Source organism: Pteronotus mesoamericanus, unplaced genomic scaffold (genome assembly GCF_021234165.1).
Source record: "Pteronotus mesoamericanus isolate MK-2021 breed Mesoamerican mustached bat unplaced genomic scaffold, CSHL_Meso_final contig_72, whole genome shotgun sequence".
NCBI lineage: Eukaryota > Metazoa > Chordata > Mammalia > Chiroptera > Mormoopidae > Pteronotus > Pteronotus mesoamericanus.
Window position 1 is genome coordinate 624,133 of NW_026555242.1, and position 26,183 is coordinate 650,315.

The following is a 26,183-nucleotide window of genomic DNA, read 5'->3' on the forward strand; positions in this document are numbered from 1 at the left end:
AGGCCCCTTACCTCTAAAGTGGAAATGAAAAAGACTCAAGTCTCTTGAGGTGGTCTGAGGGTTAAATGAAAAGCCCCTAGTGCATAGTAGTCACTCAGGGAAAAACACTTAGCGTAAAACAAACTTACACTAAATCCTCAATGGAAGAGATAGAGATCCTGAGCTCAGAGTGCAAAAGTCTTCTGCCTTGAATTAACTTAGTCTCTACATTCAGAAACTACAGGCTCCTGTCAGCATCAGAAGGGGGTCACACCTGGAACCTACTCTTCCACCCCCTTGCCCAGCACCCAGGTACACTTGCCTCTACTGGTCTCTTAGGAACAAGTCACCTGATCCCAAAGAGGCCTCCCCTTCACCCCGTTTACAGGCACAGGGACATCTGTGAAATACAATTTATTACACAAAACAAGGTGCATCAAAAATTCAGTGGCAGAACAGCTCTGTATTGCAAGGGTTAGAAACTGGACCTTCTCCCTTCAAACCTCCTCATCCCAACCCTTGCCAAGTGTCAAGCTGGGCGCACAGGCCCTCAGACTCCAAAGACTCCCCCAACCCTGGCACAGAAGACTGAGAATCAGATATAGAAGCATTAAGTGTGGGTCTAAGGAAGCTGAACTGGCACTTGAACCTCCAAAAATACGGAGGCTCCTTCTAGGAAAGGCTAGACCTATGCCTGGGGCAGAAACACCCAAATCTCTCTCTATAGCAACTAAAACAAGAATGTGAAACCCATGGAAATCTGGAAATGAGGAGAAGCTTCCCAATAAATGCCAACTATAAAATAGATTCTACAAACCCTGGCTCAGTTGATTGGAGTGTCGTCCGTACACCAAAGGGTTGTGGGTTGGGATTCAATTCCCAGCCAGGGCACATACCTAGGCTGCAGGTTCTATCCCTAGTCAGGGTGTGTACAGGAGGGAGGCAGCCAGTTGATGTTTTTCTAACATTGATGTTTCTTTCTCTCCCTCTCTCTCTAAAATCAATTTTTTAAAATTCTACAGAATTAAAACAAGGGTTGGCTGCCTTCTAGAGCAACTGGGTGGGTGTATAACCTGATCTCCACAACCCGTTAGGGGCCAGTGGCTAAGGGGCAGCACCAAAGTTCTGACCAGGGCCTCCCTGCCTTGCCTCCCTTCCACCAACTGTATGAACCTTGGACTGAGGATCTTCCACTTCCTCCCTTGCTCCTCCCAGCCCAGGTGTAGAGTAGAACTTACAAAATCCACAGGACAGGCCCTGGGAATGTGGGAGCTGCCCTAAGTCCCAGCCCAAAGGATCCTGAGACCAGGAATCTGGTCTGTACCTAAGTACCTCCAGGGTCAGGGAGGAGTGGTCTGTAGACGCGGGGCGTCTGGCTGACCCCTGAGGAAGGCAGTGCTTGTAAGAGTGGTTAACACCAACCTTACACAGCCTGCAGCTCCCCCTGCAGGCGACTCAGCTCCTCTAGCTCCTGCTTGTGGCGGTCTGTCTTGTGTGCCACCAAGGAACGGTAGAAATGCAGGGCAAAGGCCACAAACACAAGCCCTACAGGTACCATGATTGCTGTGGAGGCCATGGCCGCTTGCCAACCTGGTCCATGGACCCCACCACCACCACATGCTTGCTGGGGTGGGCAGGCATCAGATGGCTTAGCCTCTGGCGGGGCTACAGAAGCAGAAGGAGGCTTAGAAGCTGGACTAAGGGAGGTGGCCACTGGTGGCAGAGTCCCAGGTACCTGGGAGGCAGGTACCACGGGGGCTGCCGTGCTCAAGGGGGCCCCAATGGGCACAAATTTGACCCAGCCAACCAGAACAACTTCAGCAAGGAAGAGGAAGGTGCCCAAGGCGGTTGAGAAGCCCCAGGCCAGCTCCACATAGCGGTGGAGTCGTTGGTGTGGAGACTGGTGGACAGAGTTAAGGTTGTGGATGTTGCTAACAGCTTCAATGTGGGGTAGCAGACACGTGGAGACCATGAGTGCAAAGAGGTGTACAGCCACTAGTACGGTGGTGCAGGCACTAAAGGCCACCAGCAGGCCTGGCGGGTATTCATGGTTGCTCTCCAGTTGTACCTCCACCATGGCCACCTGTGGGGACAAGAGATGGATTGAATGCCCATAACCTCCTGAACAGTAGCAGAGTGTTTGCCCGTTGGCATATATCAGTGATGTAGCCTTAGGACCTACTGTCTGCCTGGCAGAAAAAAAGACTGTCTTTGTTGAGCACATGAACGGGCAGCCTAGGGAAGGCTCTTGCCTGTTCTGGTCCTTAGTTTTCCCACCTAGCTATCAAAATGGTTGGATGACAGGTTTCTGACAATCTTACCTTGTTATAACATAAGGGTTAAAAAGCACAGATTCTGGAGCTAGTTGTCTGGGTTCATTCTCAGGTCTATAAGCTGTATAGTCTTGAGCAAGTGACTTAGTCTCTCTGTGCCTCAATGTCCTCACCTGGAAAATGGGGATTGATAATAGCACCTACCTGCCTTATAAAGTTGTTGTGAAAATTAAATGAGATAATAGACATCAAGTAATAATAGTGCAAGGCACATAGTAAGTACTCAGTAAGTGTTTGCTGTCATTATTAGAGTTAACACTAAATTCCAAGGCCAGAGTTTGCAAATTGGCATACTATGACCAAAGCCAGCTTGCCAATATGTTTTTGCATGGCTCAGTGTTTCTTAAAGAATGAAGTTACCAACTTTTAAAATTTAAGAGATTTCCTATAAATATCCCAATTCCCAGATGCTCTTGAAAATTTGGAAGATCTGGTTATACCAGGCCCACATTCTTGCATGGCAACTATGAGTTAGAGTTGAGTCATGGCTGCTGCCTTTGAACAGCTCATGGGGTCTCTTTATAGCCACAGTCCCTACAAAACCAACTTGGCTTCCATATTACCTCCTTCCCTTTGCAAACATTTGAGTTGATGATTCTGTCCTAGGCTGGTATAAATTTGAACTCTAGAACTAGACTGCTTACGTTCAAATTCTGCCACTTACTTGCTGTGGGACACTGGGCAGGTGTCTCAACATGTCTGATCCTCAGTTTTCTCAGCTGTAAAATGACCATAGTAGTGGTACCTACTTTGCAGGATAATAGATGATGCGCATAAAAGCCCTAAGCACAGTGACAGTTCAATACAATTTGTATGTTATTCTAACCTAGGCCACCTGAATTCCACAATCTGTCTCTTTCCCCAGTAGTTCTTGCAGGACCCATTAGATTGCTCTGGGGCTAAGGGAAGGAAGATGCAGAGTCTGGAGAGAGGTGGTAGAGAGGCAAGGGTATTTTGGGGAAACTGGACCACGAAGGGTGTTAGCAGGTGTTTTCCACAGACAGGTGTCCAGGCTAGGTCTACTCCTGGTTTCTCCCATAGCCTGACCCAGCCTTGCTCTCCCCTGGCAAAACTGGAGCCAGTCCTGCTCCAAGAACCTACTCGTCTGGCCTCAGACTCTGCATAGAAGATGCTGGCCCTTAAGCTGTCACCCCAGCAACATGCAAGCCCAACAGCAGGGCAGAAATGGACTACGGGGTGGACGGGGGTGAGGAACCTCTGCCAGGTAAGTCCATGGGACTGCTTCCTTCCCCCTGCAGTCTGTATAGCTGAAGGAGAGCCAATTCCCTGTCCCTACGTGATTCCAGTCAGGAAGGGTGGGCTGGCCTGTGGATCTTGAGCTCCTACATAAAAAATCATAGAACTAGGATGACCCTTAGGGATACTTTTCCTCTAAGCATTTCAAATACAGAGGCCGTGGCACTGAGACAGGGGCTAACCCGAAACACCTAGTGCTCTGACCCTTTTATTCCCATCTCAGTTTGCTCGCAACAGGAACATGGTCCTATAAAGATTCCCGCCCCACCCCTCCTGCCAGACTCTTTCCCCTTCTTCCTGTCATGATGGTGGGGAAACCCTGGACTAACAGGCCAGAGACTCTGAGTCCTTTTTTTTCTATATTCTTCATCTGCTGAATGCTCTTGGCAGAGCCACTGACCCATTCTGGGCCTCACTTTCCATGACCGTCCAATTAACAGATAGTCTGAGACATCTTTGACATGTCTTGCTCTAACATGCTTGGACCTAGGGTTTGATGACAAGAATCAGCTCATCCTGGGGCAAATACTTGGCAGGCTACAGAGGCCGCACCCTCCATGATCTCACAATTTCTCACTGACCTGCAAAGTGGTGGGTGCCTGTCCAGGGTCACACAGATGACCACAAGCAAGCAAGCCAGGACTTGTGTCTGCTGACTCCTTACCCCAGGACCTCCCTCAGTCCCACTTCCTATGAGACTTTGCTGGGACCGTTAGTTGATATCTTCCCACACCCTCAGCTTATCAGCTCAGGAATCATGTTATCAGCTTCCTAATCAGCTTCTTTTCCCACAGGCTTCCTCAGAAGCATCCTCTCTTCTCAAAACTTCCTGGGCTAAAAACTAGGCACCCTTTGTCCCTCTGGGTGCTAGACACCCTGCTTCGGATGGGCCCACCTTCAACTGGGTGAGGGCTCCATCCAGTTTATTTTCTTTGATCCCGTCCCCCACCCCTCCAGATCTGATTTGCCTTTGTCTAATAATCATTCCTGCCTGGAGTATGCTTTTGGACCTCTTTGCCCCCTCCTTGCATATGTATTCCCCTTAGTGATTTGTCTACTCCCTCAACATCATTTGTGTCCCCCATGACATTTTTAGCACTCGTTTATCCTTCCTGTGGCCCAGTTTATGCTGGGGGTCTGTTTACATATACACATAGACACACCCGTTAAAGGGACTTGTATCGTCCCTTGGGACCTTGTTTGTTTCCCTTTTTACCTTTTAAGACCCAGCTTTTCCCTTTCCTGTTGCCTTGCCTCCCTTGGGTTTACTTTGCCCACCACCCCGTACCTTCCCCCCAACCTGTGCGCCCCCACCCTCCCCTCACCATGGCGAAGCCCGAGAGCAGGGCAGACGTGCGGCTGGAGGCTTTGAGCTTGGCCCGGCTGAGGTAGAGGCGGCGCCAGCTGAGCGCCCGCAGCGAGTGCTCACTGGCCCCCATGAGGTCCAAGTAGCCGCGGTGCACGAATTCTCGGTATGTGGCCGAGCCCGCGGGGCACTCGGCCTCCGGGTTCAGCGGGGCCTGTTCGCCTGCGTCCCCCTGGCCGCCCTTCATCCTGGGGGGTGGAGGGGGGGCCGCAGCACCAGGTGGAGTGGGCAGTCAGGGCGGGACCAAGTAGCCTCGGGGTGTCAAGGAAGACCAGCCCAGGCGAAGGGGAGGCCCCATCCCCCTGCGGGTGAGCAAAGATGTGGGCGGCAGGCGCCCAGGAAGAGGCAGTCCGAATAAGAAGGAAGAGCCAGAGTCTGCGGGAAACCCTAGGGGCCGAAGCGGGACAGCAGAGGCTGAAACAGGAACTGGGGCAGAGGCGGAGCCGGGGCGCCCACATGACTGGGTGGAGCCCGAGGGCGTCTGGCAAGAGATCTCAAGGGACCCAGCGACACCAGTCCACCTAAAATGTCATGCATATTAGCAACTAGCGTCTGGACCATTCCAAACACACTTGGACACACCCAGCTGTCCAGACGTCTAACCCCCTAAATTGCAAACTCGGGAAAAAGGCGAACCCATCAGTCTGTAGGGACTACAGAGAGCCCCGTAAGCTCAGTTCTTGGATTCAGAGGAGGTCCGAGGCTCCCAGATCCGTTCTAACAGCCACGCTCCCTCCAACCCTCCCCAACCTCTCCTGACATCGCAGACAGACACATGAACTCAGTGGCCCCAGCTGGAAGATTTTGAATTTTATAGCAAACCATATTGTACAGACCCGGGGCCCAGCCCGGCTGGGTCCCCAACTTGTCCCCCGCCGGGCTGCCTCCTCCCCCCTCCCCGCAAGCGGCCCCAACCTCAAGCCTTTCACGATCCCCCACAACCCCCTCCCGTTGACCTTTGGTCTGCCCAATCCCTCCCCCCACCCGCGCACCTCCCTGATACCTGAGGTATGTGGATAAATTCCCCCCTCCCCTACTTGGTACAACCCAGCTCCCCAGGAGGCCTGGGCCGAGGGGCGTGCACTGGCTCCCCTAACCCCGCCCCACCACTAGAGGAAGGGGCAAGGGCGGGCGAGCGTGTTACTAAGTTCCCATGGCAACCAAGAGGGGCTATTACCAGCCTTAGCCCTGGCTTTGGGACATGTCCATTGGCTATTTCCATGGTAACCAGGAGTGGCAGTTCCCTGGGCAAATGGGATACAAGCTTCCATGACGATGAGTGGGAAGAGCCAAACTGGAGGAGTTCCTTCTTCCCCATCGTTGGGCTGGCACCCCACCCCACTTCAAGTCAGGAGGGGTGGAGCTGCTTAATACAGTAAAACAAGAGAGCTTGGGGGTGGCGCAGTCCAAATTGGGTGCCCACCGGTCCAGTCTCAGTCCAAGCGGTCACGAGCCCCTCACTCCGGCTCCCCTAGGTCCGAGGTTCCCCAGGTTCAAGTAACACTTAAGTACAGATGAATGTTCAAGTATTGAGTGGGAAGGCAGGTAGGGGGCTGGGGTACCCCTCACCACTCCCCTGGGCCTCGCTGAACAGCAGGTAGGCCAGCAGGCCCCCACTCCTTGCAATAGCTGCCATTGTCAGTGACTTTCAAAGAGTCAGGGTTGGGGGAAGAACTGAAACTGGGGAGGGAGTAAGGGGAAGAGTGACCCCCTGAGGGGGTACTTACTACCCTCACACCTGCTCCTGCCCCTGACCCCTCGACTCCTCTCTTTGCCCTAGCTTTCCCTGGTTGCCCGAGTCCCCCCCCAACCCCCAACACCTGGACTCCCAATTAATTGCTCCTCTGGTTTCCCTTTTTGCCCCCCGCCCCCAACTCCAAGTATCTGGTCTGTTCCCTGCACCCTTGGTGGTCTGCTTTCTGCGCCCCCCCACCCCAGCCCATCCTCCACCTCCCCAGCCCTTGGCTCCCAGTATTCTGTGTGCAGATCCATTTCCCCCATTCTCCCTCCCTCAAACTTGCACCTTACCCCCCTCCCACCATCCCTTTGGCTCAGCAACCCCCAGAACCCCTGACCCACTCCCCCCAGGGGATGGACAATGAAGCAGGTGGAAAGGGGAGGAGATGGGAAGGAGAGACCCCCAGAAATTTCAGTGCAGGGGGTAAAGAGTGGGGAGGCTGGCTCAAGTCCCTGGGCAGGAATCCCAAGTCAGAAAACTCAGGAATCCCAAGTCATGAGGTGGGGAACCTGGCCTCCTGGCAGGAGTGAAATGAAGGCCCGAGGTCCAGGCTCCAGATGAGTCCTGGGGGAGGGTGGGGGCACCCAACTAGCTGTCCTTGAGAAGCAGCTTTTCCTCTGGGCAGCGGAAGGGGCCAGGGGGCCCAGCAGCTGCCAGCCGGGCACAAGCTTCTGGTGAGAGCTGGCGGCAGGAGCGCAGGTCTAGACGGCGTAGGCGAGGGCAGCGGCGGAACAGCGGAAGGCAATGGTCAGTGAGGCGGTGGCAACCTGGGAATGGGGCAATGGTAGCCAACACCAGGAAAGTGAGTAGGGGTAGGCACTGGTCATGGGGACCAACAGGCTAGCAGGATGGACAGATAGGACCATGCTTACCAGCGAGATTGAGGTGTACCAGGGTCTCTCGGAGTGGGGAGGTGGGCGCTGTGAGGAGATGGACGCTGGGGTCCCCAACGTGGGCGCAGTGGCTCAAGTCCAGGGCACTCAGCTGGGGTGCATGGCGCAGCAGGAGCCGCAGGGAGGCATCTGTCAGCTCCAGGCCTGCCAAGCGGAGCTCTGCTACACCCTGCAGCCGCCCACGGCTCTCCGTTTGCCCTTGGGTAGGCAGATAAGAGGTCAGAACTTCCCTCTGCTTCCATACCTCCAACCAGGCATCCAGACCAGCTATGTTTCCATACTCATATTCCTCACCACCCCCTAGGCCTGCTCTCACTGCATGTGAGCCTCACTGGCACTTTCTGCATGGCTTGTTCTTCTCCCAAACACTCATACACCTGACCCCATCTCATCTGTTCACTGCTTACACTACCTCCTCAATGAGGCCTGCCATGATTACTCCATCTGAAACTATAATATTCTACTAAGTCCTATCCCTTCCTTGTATTATTTTCCCCCCTTTCCCATCATCTGACATACATATTTCTTCTCTCTTTCCATTAGAATGTCAGTTCCATGAAGGCAAGAAAGTTTTGTCTGTCTTGTTCTTGCTTTATACCAACAATTGGGACATACGTGCTCAATGTATAGTCATGCATCCAACAAGTAACATCCCTAATAGGACCGCCATTCCAGGCTGCTCTCCTGCTTTCCTCTGCTTCTATATTTAGTAAAGTCACCGACTGGATTCCTTTCTCTCCTTTCCCCATTTCACCACACCATTCTTGCCTCAATTTCTGCCCCAGCCTCCTTACTCACTCTAGTCTCTCTTCTTCCTGGAATCCAAAGAGAGCCATTCTCAAACACTAGGTGGGACAATATCACTTCTCTGCTAAAAACTCTGAGAGCACCTCAAAGAAGTCCAATCTCCTGGTGGAACATCCCAGTTCTTATAAGGCTTTATCCCTTTCTCAGCTCTCAACTCCTCTCCCTCACCCCCAAATACTTGGCCCAACACCCACAGGTGACCCTGCCCTGAGACACTCTCCCTATGGACACAGGTGCTCAGTCCTCTGCCTTGCCAGTGTCCCTGGCTTTTAGGTCTGAGCTCAGAGGCCTCCTCTTCTCCTGTGTCTGGGGTAGATCAGCTTACACTGCTCATCTCTGCACCATAAGCACATGCTTCCCTTTTATTGTATCTACCACATCCCTGGCATTACAGTGTTTGGCACACCTATCGTGCACCAGCAGTCACTAATTGAGCATTCGCTGCGGGCCAGACACAGGCTAAGTGGCTGTCTGCTCCTAGGCTAGTGGCTCTCAAACTATGTCCCCTGGTAGGCTGTTTAAAATGGATTGCTGGCCCTCCCCCCAGAGTTTAGGTACACTTAAGTTAGGGCCTCAGAATTTATTTTTCTAGCAAGTTCTCCAGTGATGTTGAAGCTGCTGGTCTGAAAACCATGCTTTAAGAACCACAGCCTCAGGAGACAAGTCCTCTGATTATCATTCCTTTTACAGATGAAAAAAATGGAGGCTCAAATTATTATGCAATCTGTCCACGGTCACGTGACTATGAAGTAACAAAGCCAGCACAGCAGGCCTGGTGACTCCACGTCCAAACTTATCACAACACTATTTACCTCCCAGGCACCAGCCTACCCTTTAGATAAACTTAGACCAGATACACAAGTGTTTTATGGAGTCTGCATAATGCTAAAAATTTTCTAAGTGATTAAGCAAACAAAAAGGACATTTTTATACAGAAATTTAGATATTAAACTTTTCCTTGAGAATCATAACATCTGGCATCACTGAGCTGCCCCTTTCGCTCGACAACTGGCTGAAGCTGGATTCCTAGGTGCTCCTTCCTAATGCCCTGCACCAAGCCCACCACTTGTTACCTGTCAGGCCCCCTCTGGTTACTTGACTTTGCAAGCTCTGAATTCCACCTCTTCCTTTTTTTCATTTGAGGAGCTAAGGGCCTGGAGAGGGAATACATCTACAGATGCCTTCAACCGTGGGCCACAGCTAAAGCCATTAAAGGAAAGCAGAGGAAAGACAGCACTCTGGCTTGGGTGGGGAAAAGGGGGCATCAGCGAGGGTTTCACTGAGGTAGCAGCATTTAAGTGGGGTCTTCAAAGACTGACCCCGAGAAGAGGTGAGAGAAGAGTACACCAGGCAGAAAATAGCAGAGGCGAAAGCAAGAAGTACAATCTTAAGTTTAAGAAACTGTATGAACCATGGCACCAAGATCAGAAAGGTAGGTATAGAGTTCCAACGGGCACAATAGGTCTCAAAGGACACAGAAGACCCATCTCTGCAAACTCCTGATAAAGGGGCTTAAACTGAATTCAGGAAGAAGGAGATGGGGTCTGTGTGCCAGCCAACCAGCACTTTCTCACCTCATGGAGTGTACTCTTCCCAATGTCCACCCTTACCCGTGCCTAAATCTTCCTGGCTCAGTCCAGTAGAGTGGGCAATGGGCGAGCTCTTGTTTGGCTTCGCCTGTGTGACTTGCAGCAGTCACTCAACTCCCCTGGGCCTCTGTTGCCTCCTCCAGAAAATGCAAAGAATCCTAACTACTTCTTTACTCCTTTTTCAAGGCTGCTGTGAAGGGGTGGGGTAGGGGAGGGTGTGAAAAAGGGAGCCTTGAAAGAGCTGTGAAAGCAAGGTGCTGGGGCAAACAGAACGTCCTTGCCCTCACAGAGCTTAAGAACCTAGTGAGAGGAAACAGATGTTAATCAAATCATTTCATAACTGTACACTGATCTACTGGGAGGGACTGCTCTCAAAGCTGAAGAGGAACTCTGATCTCAATGGGGGAGACAATCGTCAAGGGCTTCTAGGAGGAAGTCGCATCTACACTGCAGCCTGAAGGGTGATTATGTGTTAATTAGATGAAGGAAGATAGAGCATTCTGGGCCAAGAAGAGTGGGCAAAGGCCCTGGGGCTGAAAGAAACTTGGCAAAGAGGTTGAGGTGGCTAAAATGCAGGGATCACATAGGTCAGCAGGAACCAGACCATGCCAGGCCTTAGCAACTATAGTAAAATATTGGTCTTTATCCAAAGAACACAGGGAAGCAATGAAAAACAGTTTATAGAATAGGAACGAAATGGCTACATTTGTCTTCCTGGATGGTTCCCCTAACTTGGGTGTAGAGAACAGACTGATACGGACCAAGGAGGAATGCTACGGTGAGCCTCTCATCGTGACTAGACAAGGAGCCCCCAGGCCTCAGTGCCCACACCCCTACACGTCCAAATGACACCCAAGGTGACCAGGCCTCTGATCACCTGACCAGCCTCGGCTCCCAGCATTCCCCTCAGTCAATATGGGCCTCCCGCCCCACAAAACTACTTATTCTGCCTCACACTCCCTAGAAAAACCCTGTCCCTTCCAGGACTCAGTTCAAATAGCTCCTTTAAAGAGAGCTTCTTTCATTGCTCCCCCTTTCCCTGACTACAGCCCTTACCATACCACATCATGCCATATAACCTACTATTTCTGAGTCTCTCTCTCTCCTGCATGACTGGGTTTACACCAGCGTGGGGAATGGGCCTGATTCAGTTTGAGGTCTCCAGGGTCCTACACAGGACCAGCCCAGAATATGTGTTCAACAATAAAAGGTGACTTTACTCAGCAGGGTACCTGGGCCTGACTCATGGTAGAGAGGTGGCTACTCTGACTGGCGAGATGATACCACCACCTCCACGCAACCTTTCCAGTCAATTGGCTCCCTCTTTCTGCTGTTTTCCCTCAGGAAAATCTGTTATCTTTTCACTGTGGGGCAAGGGAGTCTAGGGTCCAAATCCATTGCTCAGCCATATTTTTACTGGGCCATGCATGAATTTTAAAAGAATTTGAACTGACTTCCATCATTTAAAACCCAGGCTATGGCGCTGGCTGGTGTGGTTCAATGGATTGCATGCCAGCCTGCAAACCAAAGGTTCGATCCCCAGTCAGGGCACATGCCTGGGTTGTGGGCCAGGCCCCCACTGGGGGGCACAGGAGAAGCAACTACACATGCGTATTTCTTCTCCCTCCTCCTCCCTCCCTTCCCCTCTCTCCAAAAATAAATAAATAAAAATCTAAAAAAACAAACAAACCCCAAAAAACAAAAAACAAACAAAAAAACCCCAAAACAAACAAACAAAAACAAAAAAACCCCCAAAACCAAAAAGACAATAACCAGGATATGTCACAGAAAAATACCTATGTCTGTCTCCTCATAACAAACAGAACTGACTGGCTACATGGGACCCGCATTCTTCCATGGCAACTGCCACTGCTCCCTTTGGAGGGGGCTCTCCAGCAGAGCCCACAACACCCAGTGACTTCACTCACATGCCCTGGCTTCCCCCAGAGTTCAATGTCATCCTCCTGTCCTATATTGTGCTTCATTCCATAATTATGTCTCCCTGAAGGGCAGGGATGTTTCCCCACTCCTATGCTGTTCCTCACTCCTATCACAGGGCCCAGCACACAGCAGGTGAGTCAATAAATGAAAAATGGCTAAGCAGGGCCTTCTTATTCGAACTCAAGTGTTCTATCTTTTCTTCAAAACCTTTAACACCTAGCATGAGTCACAAGAGACCCTGGGGGCCTCATACCCTCACCTTGCCCAACCCATTCTACAAAGGAGCCAACAGAGGCTGCACCTGGTTTGGTGTCAGGCGGAGGCAGCAGCAGCTCCCGGAGCTGGGAGTCTTTAACATCCTCGATCCAGCGCAGGTCCAGGAGTCGCAGGGCCGGCAGTGGGGCGGAGCCCAGGGCAGAGACAGAGAGCCAGGAGCAGCCAGACAGCACCAGTTCCTGCAGGCCTGGGTGGAGTTAGGAAGCTGGTGCTAAAAGGGTTCTGTGTCAGTTCTATCCCCCAACTCACCCTGTTCACTCACTATGCCATACCTTGCAGTCGGTTCAAAAGCCACATGAGCTGCTTTTTGGAGACACCTGTCCAGCTGAGGTCCAGGGCTCGGGGCTGGCGACGAACCACACCACTAAGCATCGGTGGAGTGAGTGACTTTCGCCGGCTCAGATCCATTCGAGGCCACAGACGCTTGTCATAGCACCTGCCGGCCACAAGGGGGTAGAGAGAGCAAGAGCCCTCAGCTCTCAGGGAGCCCACAACCCTCACCATACTCAGTTTTCTCCTGGCTCCATACAGAATGGGGCGGGGCAGGGAGGGGGGGGCAGGGAAGAGCTCCAGGACCCAAGCCAAGAGCACTGAATTTGGGGCTCAAGCCCATCACTAACTGGATGCGAGACCCTGGAAAATCCATTTTTCTTGACCCTCAGAGGCCTAGGTTAGAAAATGAAGATAACGATCCTTACTCAGCCTGCCCCACAGGGCTGCTGTAGGGTCAAATAAGGTCATTCTAGTTTTCGTACCTTACAACTCCTAATGCATTCTGCCAAAGACACCCACAAAAACACCCTCTACACTGTATCTGCTGTAACACCAATGGGATCTACCAGCAACCCCAACTCCTACCTTGGACTGCTAAGTTATGGTGTTGGCTTGTGGGCACTTCTCATATCCTCTACTAATTTCTGCCCTTGATTCACATCTGTCTCATCCTGATAGCCAGGCACCCAAGGCTTGACTTACAGCCCTATTTGCTCTCTTTACTTGATTACTGTGTCCTGCCAACTACAATGTAGGCTTTATAAGGACAGGTCTGGCTTTTTCCTTGGTTTCCCCAAATACCCAGCACTACGCCAGGTGCATAGTAGGTTATCTGTTGGGTATTGGTTGAATGAAATGGCGCCAGGCTTCCATTGAGCATCCCCCTACCCAACATACTTCATTTATAGCTTTTCATTTATTCACTTAGTCAATGTTTATGGGAGACCTGGCAGGTCCAAGGTATTGAAACTAACAAAGACAAATGAAGCCTGAACAAAGTTAAAACAGGTTTTCTGATCCCAGCATTTCTGAGGGCCTTGACTAGTCCAACATGAAGTGAACTGGGAAAGGGCTTCCCAAACTTTTATTACCAGGGAACACTTCCCTACCTCTCCCAAGGTTACCTATTAATACTTTGTGGTACACTAAAGTTCCTTGAGACTCCCTTTGAAAACTCTTCTTAATGCAGTAGTTCTTGAAGGCATGTCAGGAATTTCCCACTGGGCTAGATGAACTATGTCAGAAGCAGCAGGGGTTGGGGAAGGGCCCAGGAAATTTATCCGCCCCCCCGCCCCCCGCCAATTCTTCAGGCTGCCCTGAGCTAGAGCAGTGATCCTCAAACCCCAGTCACTTGTTATCCATGTATCTGCAAAACGTGAATTGATCTTTAAATTGATCCCCTCTATGTACTTAAAACCAGTATTGTTTCACATAAATGTGTCAACCGTAGAAATAAATACAATAAAAACAGACCAGGGTTATTAAATTCTAGCTGAGTGCTACTGCGGTGTTAGGCTACTACCTAGAGAATATTTTTGTTAAAGAGGGAGATGAGTATAAGAAGAGTGTTAAAGATACAATAGCACACAATGAAGAGACTTCCTTTTCAAAATTAATAAAAGAATTAAGCCACGTTTTCGTACCACTTATAAGTGCCAGGCCTACTCCACAGGCCCTGGGTGACAGGTCAGGGAATGCTGGAGGCACAGACATTAAGGCTTCGATCCCAACAATCCCGCCTCTCAGCCCCACCGATCACCTCCTACCATTGCCCCCCTCTTCTGGCATGCTGGCCTCTACCTCTCCTGGTTCCGTCCACTCAGCCAATAACACTCGCAAATCTCTCCAATTCTAAAAAGGAAAAACACAAAACAAAAACCCCACCCACAACCCAGCCTCTGTCCCTAGGTCCTGCCCCTTTTCCTCTCTCAACTTAGTAAAAGCCCGCTCTACCCAAAACCTCTCTGCCCACTTTGACCCAATCTTGAGTCCCAGCTCAGCTGTGACCACCACCTTGAAGCTCCCCCTGGATCTTCCATGGCTAGAAGGGAACCTGTCTCTCGAGGCACACATAGGCTTCCAATTGTTTCTTCATCGCATTCCACAAGAGCCAGGCCAAACTGCCTGCCTGCCTATCGACACACAAGGCTGTATGGTGCCAACACATTTTGGCCCATGTTGTGCTGGAAATGCCAACCAACCCAGATCCTTCAACTCTTAGCTCCAGTGCCTCTGCTTCCAGGAAGTTTCCCCTGACTCTTCCTGGCTGGAGCCCATCAGTCCCTTTACCCTTGTATGACCAGGACATTGGGTTTAAACCTCAGAGTGGCAACCAACAGTCACTGAGGGCCTTACTGATACCACTGGGCACGAAGCAGTCAGAAAACGGGGGGAGACAGTAATTCCACAGAAACTGAAGCAACAAAGGACATGGTAAGAGTCGATGAGAGGACCGGGACAGGGGAGCCCCCCCAGGGAGACAATACATGACGAAACTTTAAGACAGTGGTCATTATTCCAGTGAGGGGAGAGGAGAAAAAGGATGTACATTTCAGATGAAGAAGAATCAGTATCCAGGTCCAGGACACAAAAACAGAGGGCTCTGAGAACCTCAGGCAGCAGGAACAAAGGGCAATTCGTCGTCTTTAATAACAGCCCTGGGAGGTAAATACTGTTATCATCTCCTTTTTAAAGTAAAGGAAAATGAGGCTCAGTGAGGTTAAGAAACACGTTCAAGGTACCACAGCTACTAAAACGACAGCAGAGCCAGGGCTCAAACCAAGCTGGTCTGGATTGAGAGCCTGAACTCTGTTAAGTGGGGAAGAGGCAGAGGTGAGGCTGCAGAGGAGGCCTAGGGTAGGGGTGCCATGTCAAGAAGGGCTGGAATGCCAGGCTGGATTGTCATGGCCACAGAGCCCAGAGGTGAAGGGGGTAAGCCTTATGAGTATCTAAATCCCAGCTCTGCCACTTCTGTACTTTGAATGACTTTAGGCAAGTCACTTGTCCTCTCTGGGCCATTCTCCAAACCATAAAAGGGAGTAAATGCAGCACTTACTTCAAAGGTTTGCTGCAAAGATGAAGGGAGATAGTATAGGGAAAGTATTTAGTGCAGTCACTGGGGCGCTGTTCATGTCCAAAGGCCCAAAAGGATTGTGGGAGTGTGTTGTAAGGGCAACAGGGAGCCATGGATGGATTCTTTCTAAGCTGGGGAACATCACTAAGGCAAAAAGCAGGAAGAACTCTTAAGAGACCAAGGCATGCCATCATTCAGGAGGGGGGTCAGGCTTGATGTTCAAGTTCTCCAAGTAAGTCACACCCCCCACTAAGCCCAAGGCCACCAAAATCCTAAATTCTAGTCCTCCAAATAGCTCTTCCCCACCCCTGCAGAGGCCCTCTGGAGACAGAGGCAGAGCAGCCCAAAACTGCTACCTGTAAGGAGCTCAAGAGCCTCCTGGGCTTCAGCCAAAGCCAGTTTTTTTAGCTCTCTGGGATCCCAGATGGCACCGATGTCCTCCAATCTGTCTATCTCTAAGTCTTTACTCACAATCCCAACTGGCCTTGACCCTGTATTCAGTCCCTTCCTTGCCACCCTTCTCTGCCCATGTCCTCCAAAGTCCCAACCCTCTTCCCTGCAACTCAACAACTCCTCCATACTTCCTCTGCCTGCCTTCTCTCCTCCCACTCTTGATAGATCACTTCGTCTCCCAGTTCCAAGAGAAGATAGAAACCACAAGAGAGGAAAGCCTGCAACTTCCTGCTCTCCTACCTGCAAATTTCTCTCCAGTTTCACCCTCACTACCTCTTTACACTCTTATCTTGATTTCCTCACTGTCATTCATTCAACAAGTTTTTTTTTTTTGTCCCTACTGTATGTAGGGGGCCATCTTAGAAACCAGGGTATAACAGCAAACAAGGTCCCTGCCTTGAAGCTGATATCCTTGACCCCATGTGACCTGGCTCTGGTCCCTCCAACCCTTATGTTGAACAGCCAAGGATACTGAGGCCTCCTTGTAACAAAATCTAACCGCTCCTCTGGTCCTTGGATCTCCCACGACCTTTTGCCAACATTCATCATCCGCTCCTTCCTCAAACTCTCTCCCTGAGAATACACTCCCACCCTTGATCTCCTCTAACTCTCTGGCTGCTCTTTCTCTAACTCACAAACACTGACATTCTGTCTTCCGCCCTCTTCATTGAAGCTGATACCTATAGGTTAAAAACTCCCGAACTTGGTTCTTTCTCTTGGTAGATGACTTCACCTTCTAGTTCCAAGAAAACAGAAGCCACCAGACAGAAGACCTGCACCTGCCTGCTCTCCCACCTATTTATTCACTGCTGTGTCCCAAGTTTCTAAACTCAGATCTTTCTCTTGAGCCTCAGACTTGAACATCCAGCTCTTTTCCTACTAGTTCCCGACTGGCCCACAAACCTTTCAGACCAAACATGTTAAATCTATGCACTTCATTTCCCCCTACAACTTGCTTCTCTTCCCTTAGTGAGGAATGGCACTGTTGCCCACCCAGGCTTGTGGAACAGAAACTCAGTTAACAGTCACTTGTTGTCCAACAGCCACTTAAGTCACCAAATCCAAGCTATTCTGCTTTTTAAAACTTTCTCAACCTGAGTCTTTCCTCTCCATCCCAACAGCCCTTACTTCTGCCCCCAGTCCTGACAGAGCCTCCTGACTGTTTCTACTGTGCCCCACCCCAAAGATCCCTATTCTGCCCTACCCTCATTCTTCTTATCGAAAGCCACCATTTCATTGAGTGTGTAGTACCCTTCAGGAACTATGCTAAGTACTTTGCAAGAACCACCTCATATAATCCCTACAAGGTATTAATATGAACCTTAAATAATAGATGAGAAAACTGAAGCCTTGATAGGTATAGCTGTCCAACCATGGCCACACATCCAGGAAGTGCCAGAGTCAGAGTTTATGAAACTTATGAGGACCAGACTCCAGGGCCCAAGCTAGAAACCACTGTGGAGTCCAGACTCTCTACTTCTGGTTACAAGTCTCTCCGTGAGGCAGAAATCAAGTCCTCTTCACTTCTGGATCCCATGTACCAAGCACAGGGCTGGCCATGATGAAGAGGCCTCAGCAAACATTTCATCAACTACTACATGAGGCAGAGATGGTAATCCCTAGCAACTGCTGTAACTATTTGCTTCTATGTTGCAGGTTGACCGGGAGCTCTTCTAGGACATAAATCTGTACCTTGAGGATGTAAGTCTGTGCTTTCAGTACTTAATTATAACTGAGTGAATAACAATGACTACAGTTAAAGCACTGAGCAGTTTCTATTTCCCAGGTACTGTCCTCAGTTCTTTAGTTATATTAGCTTACAAAAACACTAAAACATATATAAATGCTATATTATAAAACTGCACTCCTAAAACCTATATAATTTTATTAACTGTCACCCCAATAAATTCAATAAAGAAAAAACCCTCTATGAAGTAAATGCTTTGGTTCTTCTGGTTTAACAGATGAAGAAAATGAGGCACAGAGAAGTTAAGAAACTAGCCCAACAGCATACAGCTCGTGAAAAGAAGAGTAGTAAAACTGAACCACAGGCATTTACCTCCAGAGCCTGCACTCCTATCCTCCTAGCTCTAAGCCTCCACAGAGACCAGCAGGCACGAAACTAGCATCCAGAATCCAAAGGAGAAGGAATGGAATTTGAGTTCAGCCGCTAACTTGCGCTGTGACTTCCGATGTCCCTCATTCCCTCATTCCCTCACAGGGCTGCTATTATGAAGAACATACTAGCTACGTTTATAAAGTGGCTAATAGAATGCCTTCTCCACAGTAAGTGACTGAGAAAAAGCCTGAGTTTATTAATTTAATACAATATTTCTTGAGCATTTACACTGCCCCTGGTCCTGTGCTGGGAACATGGAGATAAAACAGACACAGTAACTGCAGCATCCTAGAAACTGATTGGAACATGGAAATGAGTAAATGAACGAAGGCTCATCAACATGCAAAAGGTCATCTATAGGGCTGTGAGAGGAACAGAGTGCCATGAGAGTCTGATTGGGGGAAGGAACACCAAGGGTTTGGGAGGATGAAGGAGATTTCTGAATAAACAAGGTTCAGGAAGCAGTGGAGAGATGGGGGAGGATAGGCAGAGGGAGTTGGTGGTGGCTCTGGTTTTAGATGTGCTGCTGAAGACAGCAAAATTGGTGGTGGCTCTGGGACATGAAGAAGTCACTTGGGGTCAGGAGGCCCAAGTATGACCGAGGGCAGGGGTGACCTCAGCAAAGAGTTTCTTATATGTAAATGGAACATGTGGATTGTCCACAGGAGAGGAAATGTGAAAAGGAAATGAGATGATGCATGTATAGCACTCAGTACTGTGTTTGGCACATAGTAAACACTCATAAATGATACTGTTAAGAGGAAAGAATGAGGAGCAAGAGGGCCTGGGTTCAAATTCCTGGTTCTACTGCTTCCTCTCTACATGACTTTGACACCTCAACTTCATCTGTAAAATGGAATAATAGTACCCACCTCACAAAGTTGTTATGAAGGTTAAATGACCTGAAAAATGGAAAGCAGCCTGGGCACAGAATACACAGAAGTATCATGCTATAGCATGAGCATACTACAGAAGTATTATCAACACAAGAACAGTAACCAGGGAGGAATGATCAGGAACCAGTTGCACATCACACCGAAAGTGAGAAGGGTGTCAGCAACAGAACCTAGGCCTATGCAGGCCACTCACCAGCGGCTCCAAGTCCGGCAGACTCGCATGCAAATGCACAGCTCTCGGGGCCCGAGGTGCTGGAAGACACGAAGCCAGGCGGCTCGAGGCAGAGGGTGGTCGGATCCAGCAGCCAAAGGCAGTGTGTCAGGCTCAGGACTTCGAGGTGGAGGCCGTACCACATGCCGTTCCAGCTGTGGGGGCCGAGGCGGCGGGGCAGGGCCTAAGGGCCAACTGAGGAGGGGACCCCCACTGCCAGGGCGTACAGCCCGCCGTCCCCCACGGTTCTCCTTCTCGCCTGAGCTGCCCCGGGCTGGCCGTCGCCCATTCCGGGCCTCACCAGGGGCCTCATCCTCACTCAGCGATGTGCCTGATGAGTCGGAGTCTGAGTCTGAGTCCGAGGAGGATGAGGAGGTGTCAGGCACCCGCTCTAGCAGCTGGCACATCCGCTTGAAACGCTCTAGCTTCTCCCTCTGTGGTGATGGGGATGGCACTGCTGGGCCCTCAGCAGAGGCCAAAGGTGGTTTTGGTTTCTGCAGGGAGATAGAAGATGACTGTTCTAGGATCTGACACACAATTTCCCACCCCTGCCTGTGAGGAGTCACCAGGGGATGAACAGCCCAAGGTACAGTCCTGAATTCCAGCACTGGTTCTGAACAGTGTAAGAGATCAGCCAAACCATGCCCCTCTGAACTTTGCTTTCCTTATCTGCCACAGGAAGCCACTAATTCAAAGAACTGAAAGCCCTATGGGTTCCAACAGCTCATGAATTTCCACAAGTAGTATGCTACCGAAAACAGAGATCCAGATGTAAGTACTGGCCTGGCTCTTAACTCTCTTTGTGACCTTGGGAAGCCCCTGCCTCATCATCTACAACATGGGATGTTTGACTAGACAACTCCAAGTGTCTAGTCAACAATATGAGAATAACAAAGATCACCTGGTCCCAAGAAGGGAATCTCATACTTGCTGACTCATCACATCCTCACAGTGCTTGAATGGAGTGGGAACTTGGGTTACTCTGAGGAAAATAGGCTCAGAGAGATTAAGCACCCACAGAGGCTGGATTTGAGTGCAACCAGGCAGACCCCTGCATTCAGTATGTCCATGCAAAGTGACATCTGATTTCTAGCTTTGCTGTGTGATATTAGGCAAGTCTTTTAACCACTCTGGGCATTTTCCTTGAATCTAGGTAAGTTTTAAAATTTACAAAGCTTATCCATTACTTTCAGTCGATTTAAACAGCTCTGTGAGATAGGTGGATAAGGAAGCTAGTATATCATCTTCATTTCCCAGATAAGAAAACTGAGGCTCAGAGCACCTGACAAGTTGCCAAGACCTCACAGGGAATCAGTAGGCAGGGATTTGGACTCAGTTCTTTCCCCTTTAAGGTTTGGGAAGATGATATAAAAGGGTCAGATAATACCCCAAATGTTCTTGGAAAGTCAGGGGCTCTTATGGCCTGGCCCCAACTCTCTCCTTCTCTCTCTCCCTCTACTTTTCCCAGGGGTCCAGATGCTTATCATGGCCAAGAGGGGCAGGGGCAGGAGACGGTGAGCAGGAAGGGACAGATCTTGGTCTCCAAGATGGATGGTAGGGCAAGGAAAGGTGGGAGAGGGAGGGAGAAGATCCCCGGCACACCTCCCAATTCTCGGGAGGGAGCCCAGGGTGGCAGGAGGAGAAAGCCTGGCTTGGATTCAGAACCCTGGGGGGCAGAAGGCCTGGGCCGCCTGGGTCCAATCCTCGGAGGAGACAGGCGTCTCCACCCACCTTCTTCAGGTGCCTCTCACGGCCTCCTTTCACCTACCAGGGAAAGAGGGAGACATGGGGAAAGGGAGAGATCCATTAGCCCCTCATTGTCCACAAAACTAAGATCCATACCCTCCTCTTGGGACTACAATTCCCAGAAGCCCACACCTCAAGGAGAACTTTGAGCATGCTCACCTTTCAACCAGTGTCTTGGCTCAGTAAGCATGCTCTCATCTTCCCTTTTACTCCCTCCAGCCCTTTCCAGCTCCTCCTCTTCTTCCTTTGTAACCTCTTTGAGTAGCTCTTTCCCTAATCCTTAAAGTACTCAGGGCTCCCAAAGCTTCCCTGCCCAAAGCCAGCTGCCCCTCTCCTGTACCTTTCCTCCACACTGAGCATGCCCCATCCTCCCAACACTTCTTGAACTACAACTCCCAACAACCCCTGAGGGAACCCGTGGAGCACTGCCTCCCAGGCCCACCCTCCCCAGAAAAGAACAGGACTGCCGCTCCCAGATTCCCTTGGGCTGAACCTACTGAGCATGCTCCCTGGCTCACCTTTTTCCTTGGGGTGGGGGGCTCATTCCCTGCCTCCCTCTCCTTTCTTTTAGGGGGCCCAGGCACATCCTCTGGGGGGTGCCCAGCAGGCAGGGGGCCCTTGCGCCTGGGCGGGGGTGGTGGAAGTGGAGGCTCCTCCGTCAGCTTCCATCCACTCCCCAGGCTGGCACCCTCCTCGCCGTTGTCAGCCCTGCGGCGGCCTGGTCCCTCACCTGAATCCTGAGGAGATGGATGCTGGGGGTGAGATTCTGCACAGCTCTCCAACCCACTGCCTACCAAGAGGACAGCACCCAGCCCAGTCCCTGCCCCTACCTTGCTAGTCCGGCCTTCCTGGGTACAGCGAGGGCACTCCCAGCAGTTCGGAATTTCTGCATTGATGACACCCTCAGCCTTCCCCATCTGTGGGCAGAGGGCAGGGAGGCAGATACAGAGTATCAGTAAACCCAGAGGCAGTGTTTCCCACTTCCTTGCTCCCTGACAACCTGCCCCATCCCAGACTCCAGGTTCCCCAGGGCCATCACCTTCAGGCAGCCAGGGTGGACGATCTCATTGCAGATTGTACACTCCATGAGGCTCAAACCAAATTTCTCTTCCTCTCCCTCCACTGTGTCCTCCTTCCCAGCCTCCCCACACAAGAGGCACACAGCTGTGTGTGGGAGCACGGGCTGTTGGGGGAGAAGGGGCATGAGAAACCCCAAAGGCAAGCAACAAGAGAAAGACCCTTCTTTTTTGGAACCTTGGCCAGCTGTTGGATGAGGTTCAGAACCTATGGGCCAAGCTGGGTCAAATCTTGAATTTTTTTTAATCCTCACCTGGACATTTTTCCATTGTTTTTTCTAGAGAGGAAAGGACAGAGAAACATCGATGCAAGAGAGATGCATTGATTGGTTGCCTTCCCATACACGCCTGGACCAGGGTGAACCCATAACCTAGGCATGTGCCCTGACTGGGAACTGAACCTGAAACCTTTTAGTTACGGGACGATGCTTCAACCAAATGAGCCACATCAGCCAGGGCTTGAATTTCTTATTTCTTCTTTTTTGGCAGTATGACCTTGAGCAACTCATTTAACCTCCTTATTTCTGTTTCTCCATTTGTAAAATGGGGCTAGGAACTTTCCTGTGCAGGGCTGTTTTAAGAATGAGATAATGCAAGAGGGGCATTGTATACATAGTTTGTTCTCATTGTTGTAAATGTTTGGCTGGATCCAGGGCCTGTGTGACCCTGGAAATGTAGTTTGTTTTGGGAGGAAGACAGACCATAGGCAAATATGACAATAATACTCAGGGAGGGCTGGAGGAGGCACAAGAGCAGCCTGGGATGATTCTGAGTTTGCTCAATGGGCAGCCTAGGGTTGCTCTGGACCTCACAATAAACCTGGTTTGGGCGAGACCCCTGGGAACACTAAAGGTTGATCCTAGGGAAAAGGGAGCAGCCTTCAGATGTGATTTTGAGGAGGACAGTGGTAATACTGAGTCATATTAGGGATACTGAAGGTTGTGAGACAGACTCAAGGAAGAAGCAGGTAGGGAGAAGAAGGAACAGGAAAGTAGGCTAGAGCTGGGGGACAGAGAATCAAGAGGCCACGAGGTGAAGAGGCCAAGCAGTGAAGAGTGGCTAGAGGGAAAAAAGGAGGTGGTGGTGTGGGGAGAGGGACGCAGGATACTGCTGGCTGCCCACGGCTGCTAGGGAAGGGCCGCTCTTTGGAGCTCTGGGAAGCTCAAGGGATGAAGACTGCTAAGAAACCTATATTCCTTAGATATCTACTGTGTGCTTGGCCTTGTAGTATGTACTTTCATATCTGTGCTACTGTTACAACTCAGCAAAAGAAACATTTTGCACAAACTGGTACCTTGAGATTCCAAGTGATTTGCTCAAGGTCACACAAAGGGTAAGCTTGGCCTCAAATCCAAGACCTCTCCGGCAAGTGAGGAAGAGGCCAAAGAAGACTAAGACCTGTTCACAGGCCCTAGCTCTGGAGGTGGGCCCCTGTGCAGCATACCTCTAGCGAGTGGGATGAGAAGGGCCAGGTTTTCTACAGGTCTGTGCCTCTGAAAAGTTAGGAAAAGTGTGACAGTAGAGACTGGGTTGGATTTTTCTGTCTCCTAACACTGCCCTCAACTGGGAGCTGAGGGGAAAATAATGGGCCTGATGGACATTTGAACAAAGCAGTGAATGAATGAGTGAGCAAACAGCAACTCTACCCTAGGAAGCAACCACCAGCCACCCCGTAAAAGCACTTAGGCCAGACGAGGAAGGGTACCCAGAGTCCCAAAGCCAGGGCAGAACTCACGGCAGTGCACTGCCGGAGCAGGCACGACTGCTTCATGCGCCCAGGCCCCCCGAACTTCTTCATGTCTCGGCAGAAGTGGCAGTCCCCGCACTCAGTTCGCACACAGGCCCGGCAGCGGCGGCAGCGGGTTCGGCGTCGGCGCGCTCCGGCCCCCGGCCCCCGGCTGCTCGACGACATTGGGGGCGTCAGCAACGCCGAGGGCTGTGGGTGAATGGGAACAGGGTCAGCTGGGCCTACTGCGACCCGACCAGTGTAACTCATAACAGCTCCCTCCACTTCTAGGCAGCCAGAAGTCGTCCTCCTACCCAGCGAGATAAGTAACATGGAGGTCACTCCTCCTACCGGGGGTGAGGGGAACCACTCCCTCAAGTCCCATTTCTCCCAGGCAGCTCACCTGGCTCCCCTGGGAGTCCAAGAACTGACTTCCTGACCTCACTCCTCCTCTCTAACACTTCCTCAAGCGCCCCCCTGACTAACCATGAAAGACGAAGGGGCATGGGCCTCTCCACTGACATCCCCACATCAAAGTTCCTTGGAAAGCAGGGGCTCCTTGTCTGTAGAGCTATGTTAGCAAGTCCCAACTCTTCCCCTGTTATCCAAATGTACTACACCCCACCCATACCTCTCCCCAAACTAAAATTCCCCAGATTTACCTCCAAGACAACCACAGATTCTTATGTGGAAGCTTCAGACCTTTCTCCCTCCTTTCTCTCTCTCTCTGACACAATTTCTCTTCCCCCCAAAACCTAGATATCATCACCAGATCCAATGGGATCCCTGCCCCACCCCGCCCCCATCCTTAAAAATTCACTCTCTGCCCAACTTCCAGGGTTCTGAGACAACCCCTGAAATGCTGCTTCAGAGTCCCTCCTCCACCACAGATCTCAATTCCTCTGCTCCCCAAAGAGCTTCCTCTGCTCTAAGACACCCTCCTTTTCTATCTCTCAGATAAACTTGGGCAACCTCCCAGATTCCCTGGGATTCTAGAACCCAGCCTGACATTTTCACACAACTCAAGATGGGCTGGTCATGTGTCCCTCATCCCCAGCTTCCCAGTCTGCTTTCCATCCCTAATTGTCTAGAATCCCTTGGGGTCCCCTTCCCATGGAAACCAAAGCCTCCAGGATCCCAGCAGGCCTGGAGGGTCTCTCTCTTCATGGCCCGAGTCTTACCCCAATTGCCCCCTTTTGAGGGGCTTCCGGACCCATATGGGGGTGAGAAAGGGGCCCTCCAGGGCTCCAGGGGAGGGGTCTGGAGGGAGGCCACTGCAGGAGGGGCCAGGGGTCTGCAAGGGGAAGCAGGGTCTAGGAAGGCCAGTTCCCCCGGGGAGAGAGGTAACAGGATGAAGGACTGGAGATGAGGAGTTTGGAGAAGAGAAAGGGTGAGGCTGGGGGCTGGGAAGGTAGAGAGGCCGGGCTGAGGATGAATGGGAGTGGGAGCTGCCTAGGTCTGGGGGTGAGGAGGAGCCGCATGAACCCACCTCACACGTGTCCCGGGAGCCATCTCTCCCTTCTCGGCAGCTCCCGGCGGGTCGGCGGCCATCGGCGGCGGGGGGGCCGGGCGGCGCGGGGCGCGGAACGCTCAGAACGCCGGGGTCCACGGCCCCCCGAGGGCGCTCGGCCCCTCCCTCCGGCGGAGGCCGGGACGGCGGCGAGTGGAGATGGGGGGCGCCGGGGGCGAGGCCCTCCCACGGGCTGCGGCGCGGCCCTTCCAGGGGGAGGTCCTGCTCTGGGGGGCTCAGTCCCTCAGCCCCCCCAGGCCAACGGGGGCTCCTCGGACGCAGGGTGCTCAGCTTCTACCCGGGCCCCACTCAGTCCGGGGTCCGAGTCCCAGCTCCCCTCCCCCACTCCGCCCCACCTCTCCCCAGCGCCCCCGACCCTTTAACTGGCCCCTTCCCAGCCCCCACTGCCCAGGGGTCCAGGACCAGGCCTGGGCCCCCCACCGTTTCCGGGGTTCAAGCCCCGCCCACCGCCGGTTCCCGGGGAGGGGGGGGTCCCTGTAACCTGCCCCCCTCCCCTGGGCCCGCCCCTGGACTGCGGCCCCTTGCCCTACCACTATCTCGCGAACCGAGAGGGGTGAAGGAAGCTGCTCCGGCCCCGCCCCCCCAGCCTGCGTACGCCCCTGCCCTCTCCCCCTCCCCCCAGCGCGCGACCCTCCAGAGATAGGGATTTAAATAAAATTTGAATAAATCCCCTTCTTCAAGCAGAAGGATGGAAGGAAAGGATGGAAAGAGGTAGGGAAAAGGGGAGGTAACAATCGGGGTGCCTCAGCCCCACTGGTCCCCCGGCCCGATGCTGCTTCGGCCCGGGGCCCTGGCCGCCTCTCTCATCCCTCCTAAGCTCCTTCCTCCTTCCTCCTCTCTTCCCCCTCCTGTCCCTCCTCCTTCCCTCCTCCTCCACCTCTTTACTCCCTCCTTCTCCCA

General features: G+C 51.7%; 2 protein-coding genes across 2 annotated transcripts; both read right to left on the bottom strand.

Annotated features, from left to right (window-relative positions):
- Positions 1 to 392: 392 nt before the first annotated feature.
- ORAI3 (ORAI calcium release-activated calcium modulator 3) lies at positions 393 to 5,342 on the bottom strand. The gene is made up of 2 exons (XM_054582800.1): positions 4,895 to 5,342; positions 393 to 2,062 (listed from the first exon to the last, which is right to left on the bottom strand). Exons 1-2 carry the CDS (start codon positions 5,120 to 5,122, stop codon positions 1,403 to 1,405), a joined length of 888 nt encoding a protein of 295 aa, XP_054438775.1. The 5' UTR covers positions 5,123 to 5,342; the 3' UTR covers positions 393 to 1,402.
- Positions 5,343 to 7,034: 1,692 nt separating this feature from the next.
- FBXL19 (F-box and leucine rich repeat protein 19) lies at positions 7,035 to 25,288 on the bottom strand. The gene is made up of 11 exons (XM_054582652.1): positions 25,242 to 25,288; positions 23,762 to 23,962; positions 21,990 to 22,133; positions 21,781 to 21,867; positions 21,469 to 21,687; positions 20,936 to 20,968; positions 19,187 to 19,698; positions 12,452 to 12,615; positions 12,205 to 12,366; positions 7,546 to 7,764; positions 7,035 to 7,440 (listed from the first exon to the last, which is right to left on the bottom strand). The coding sequence occupies exons 2-11, from the start codon at positions 23,936 to 23,938 to the stop codon at positions 7,262 to 7,264; spliced, it is 1,896 nt and encodes a 631-aa protein (XP_054438627.1). The 5' UTR covers positions 23,939 to 23,962; positions 25,242 to 25,288; the 3' UTR covers positions 7,035 to 7,261.
- Between the last annotated feature and the right edge of the window lie 895 nt (positions 25,289 to 26,183).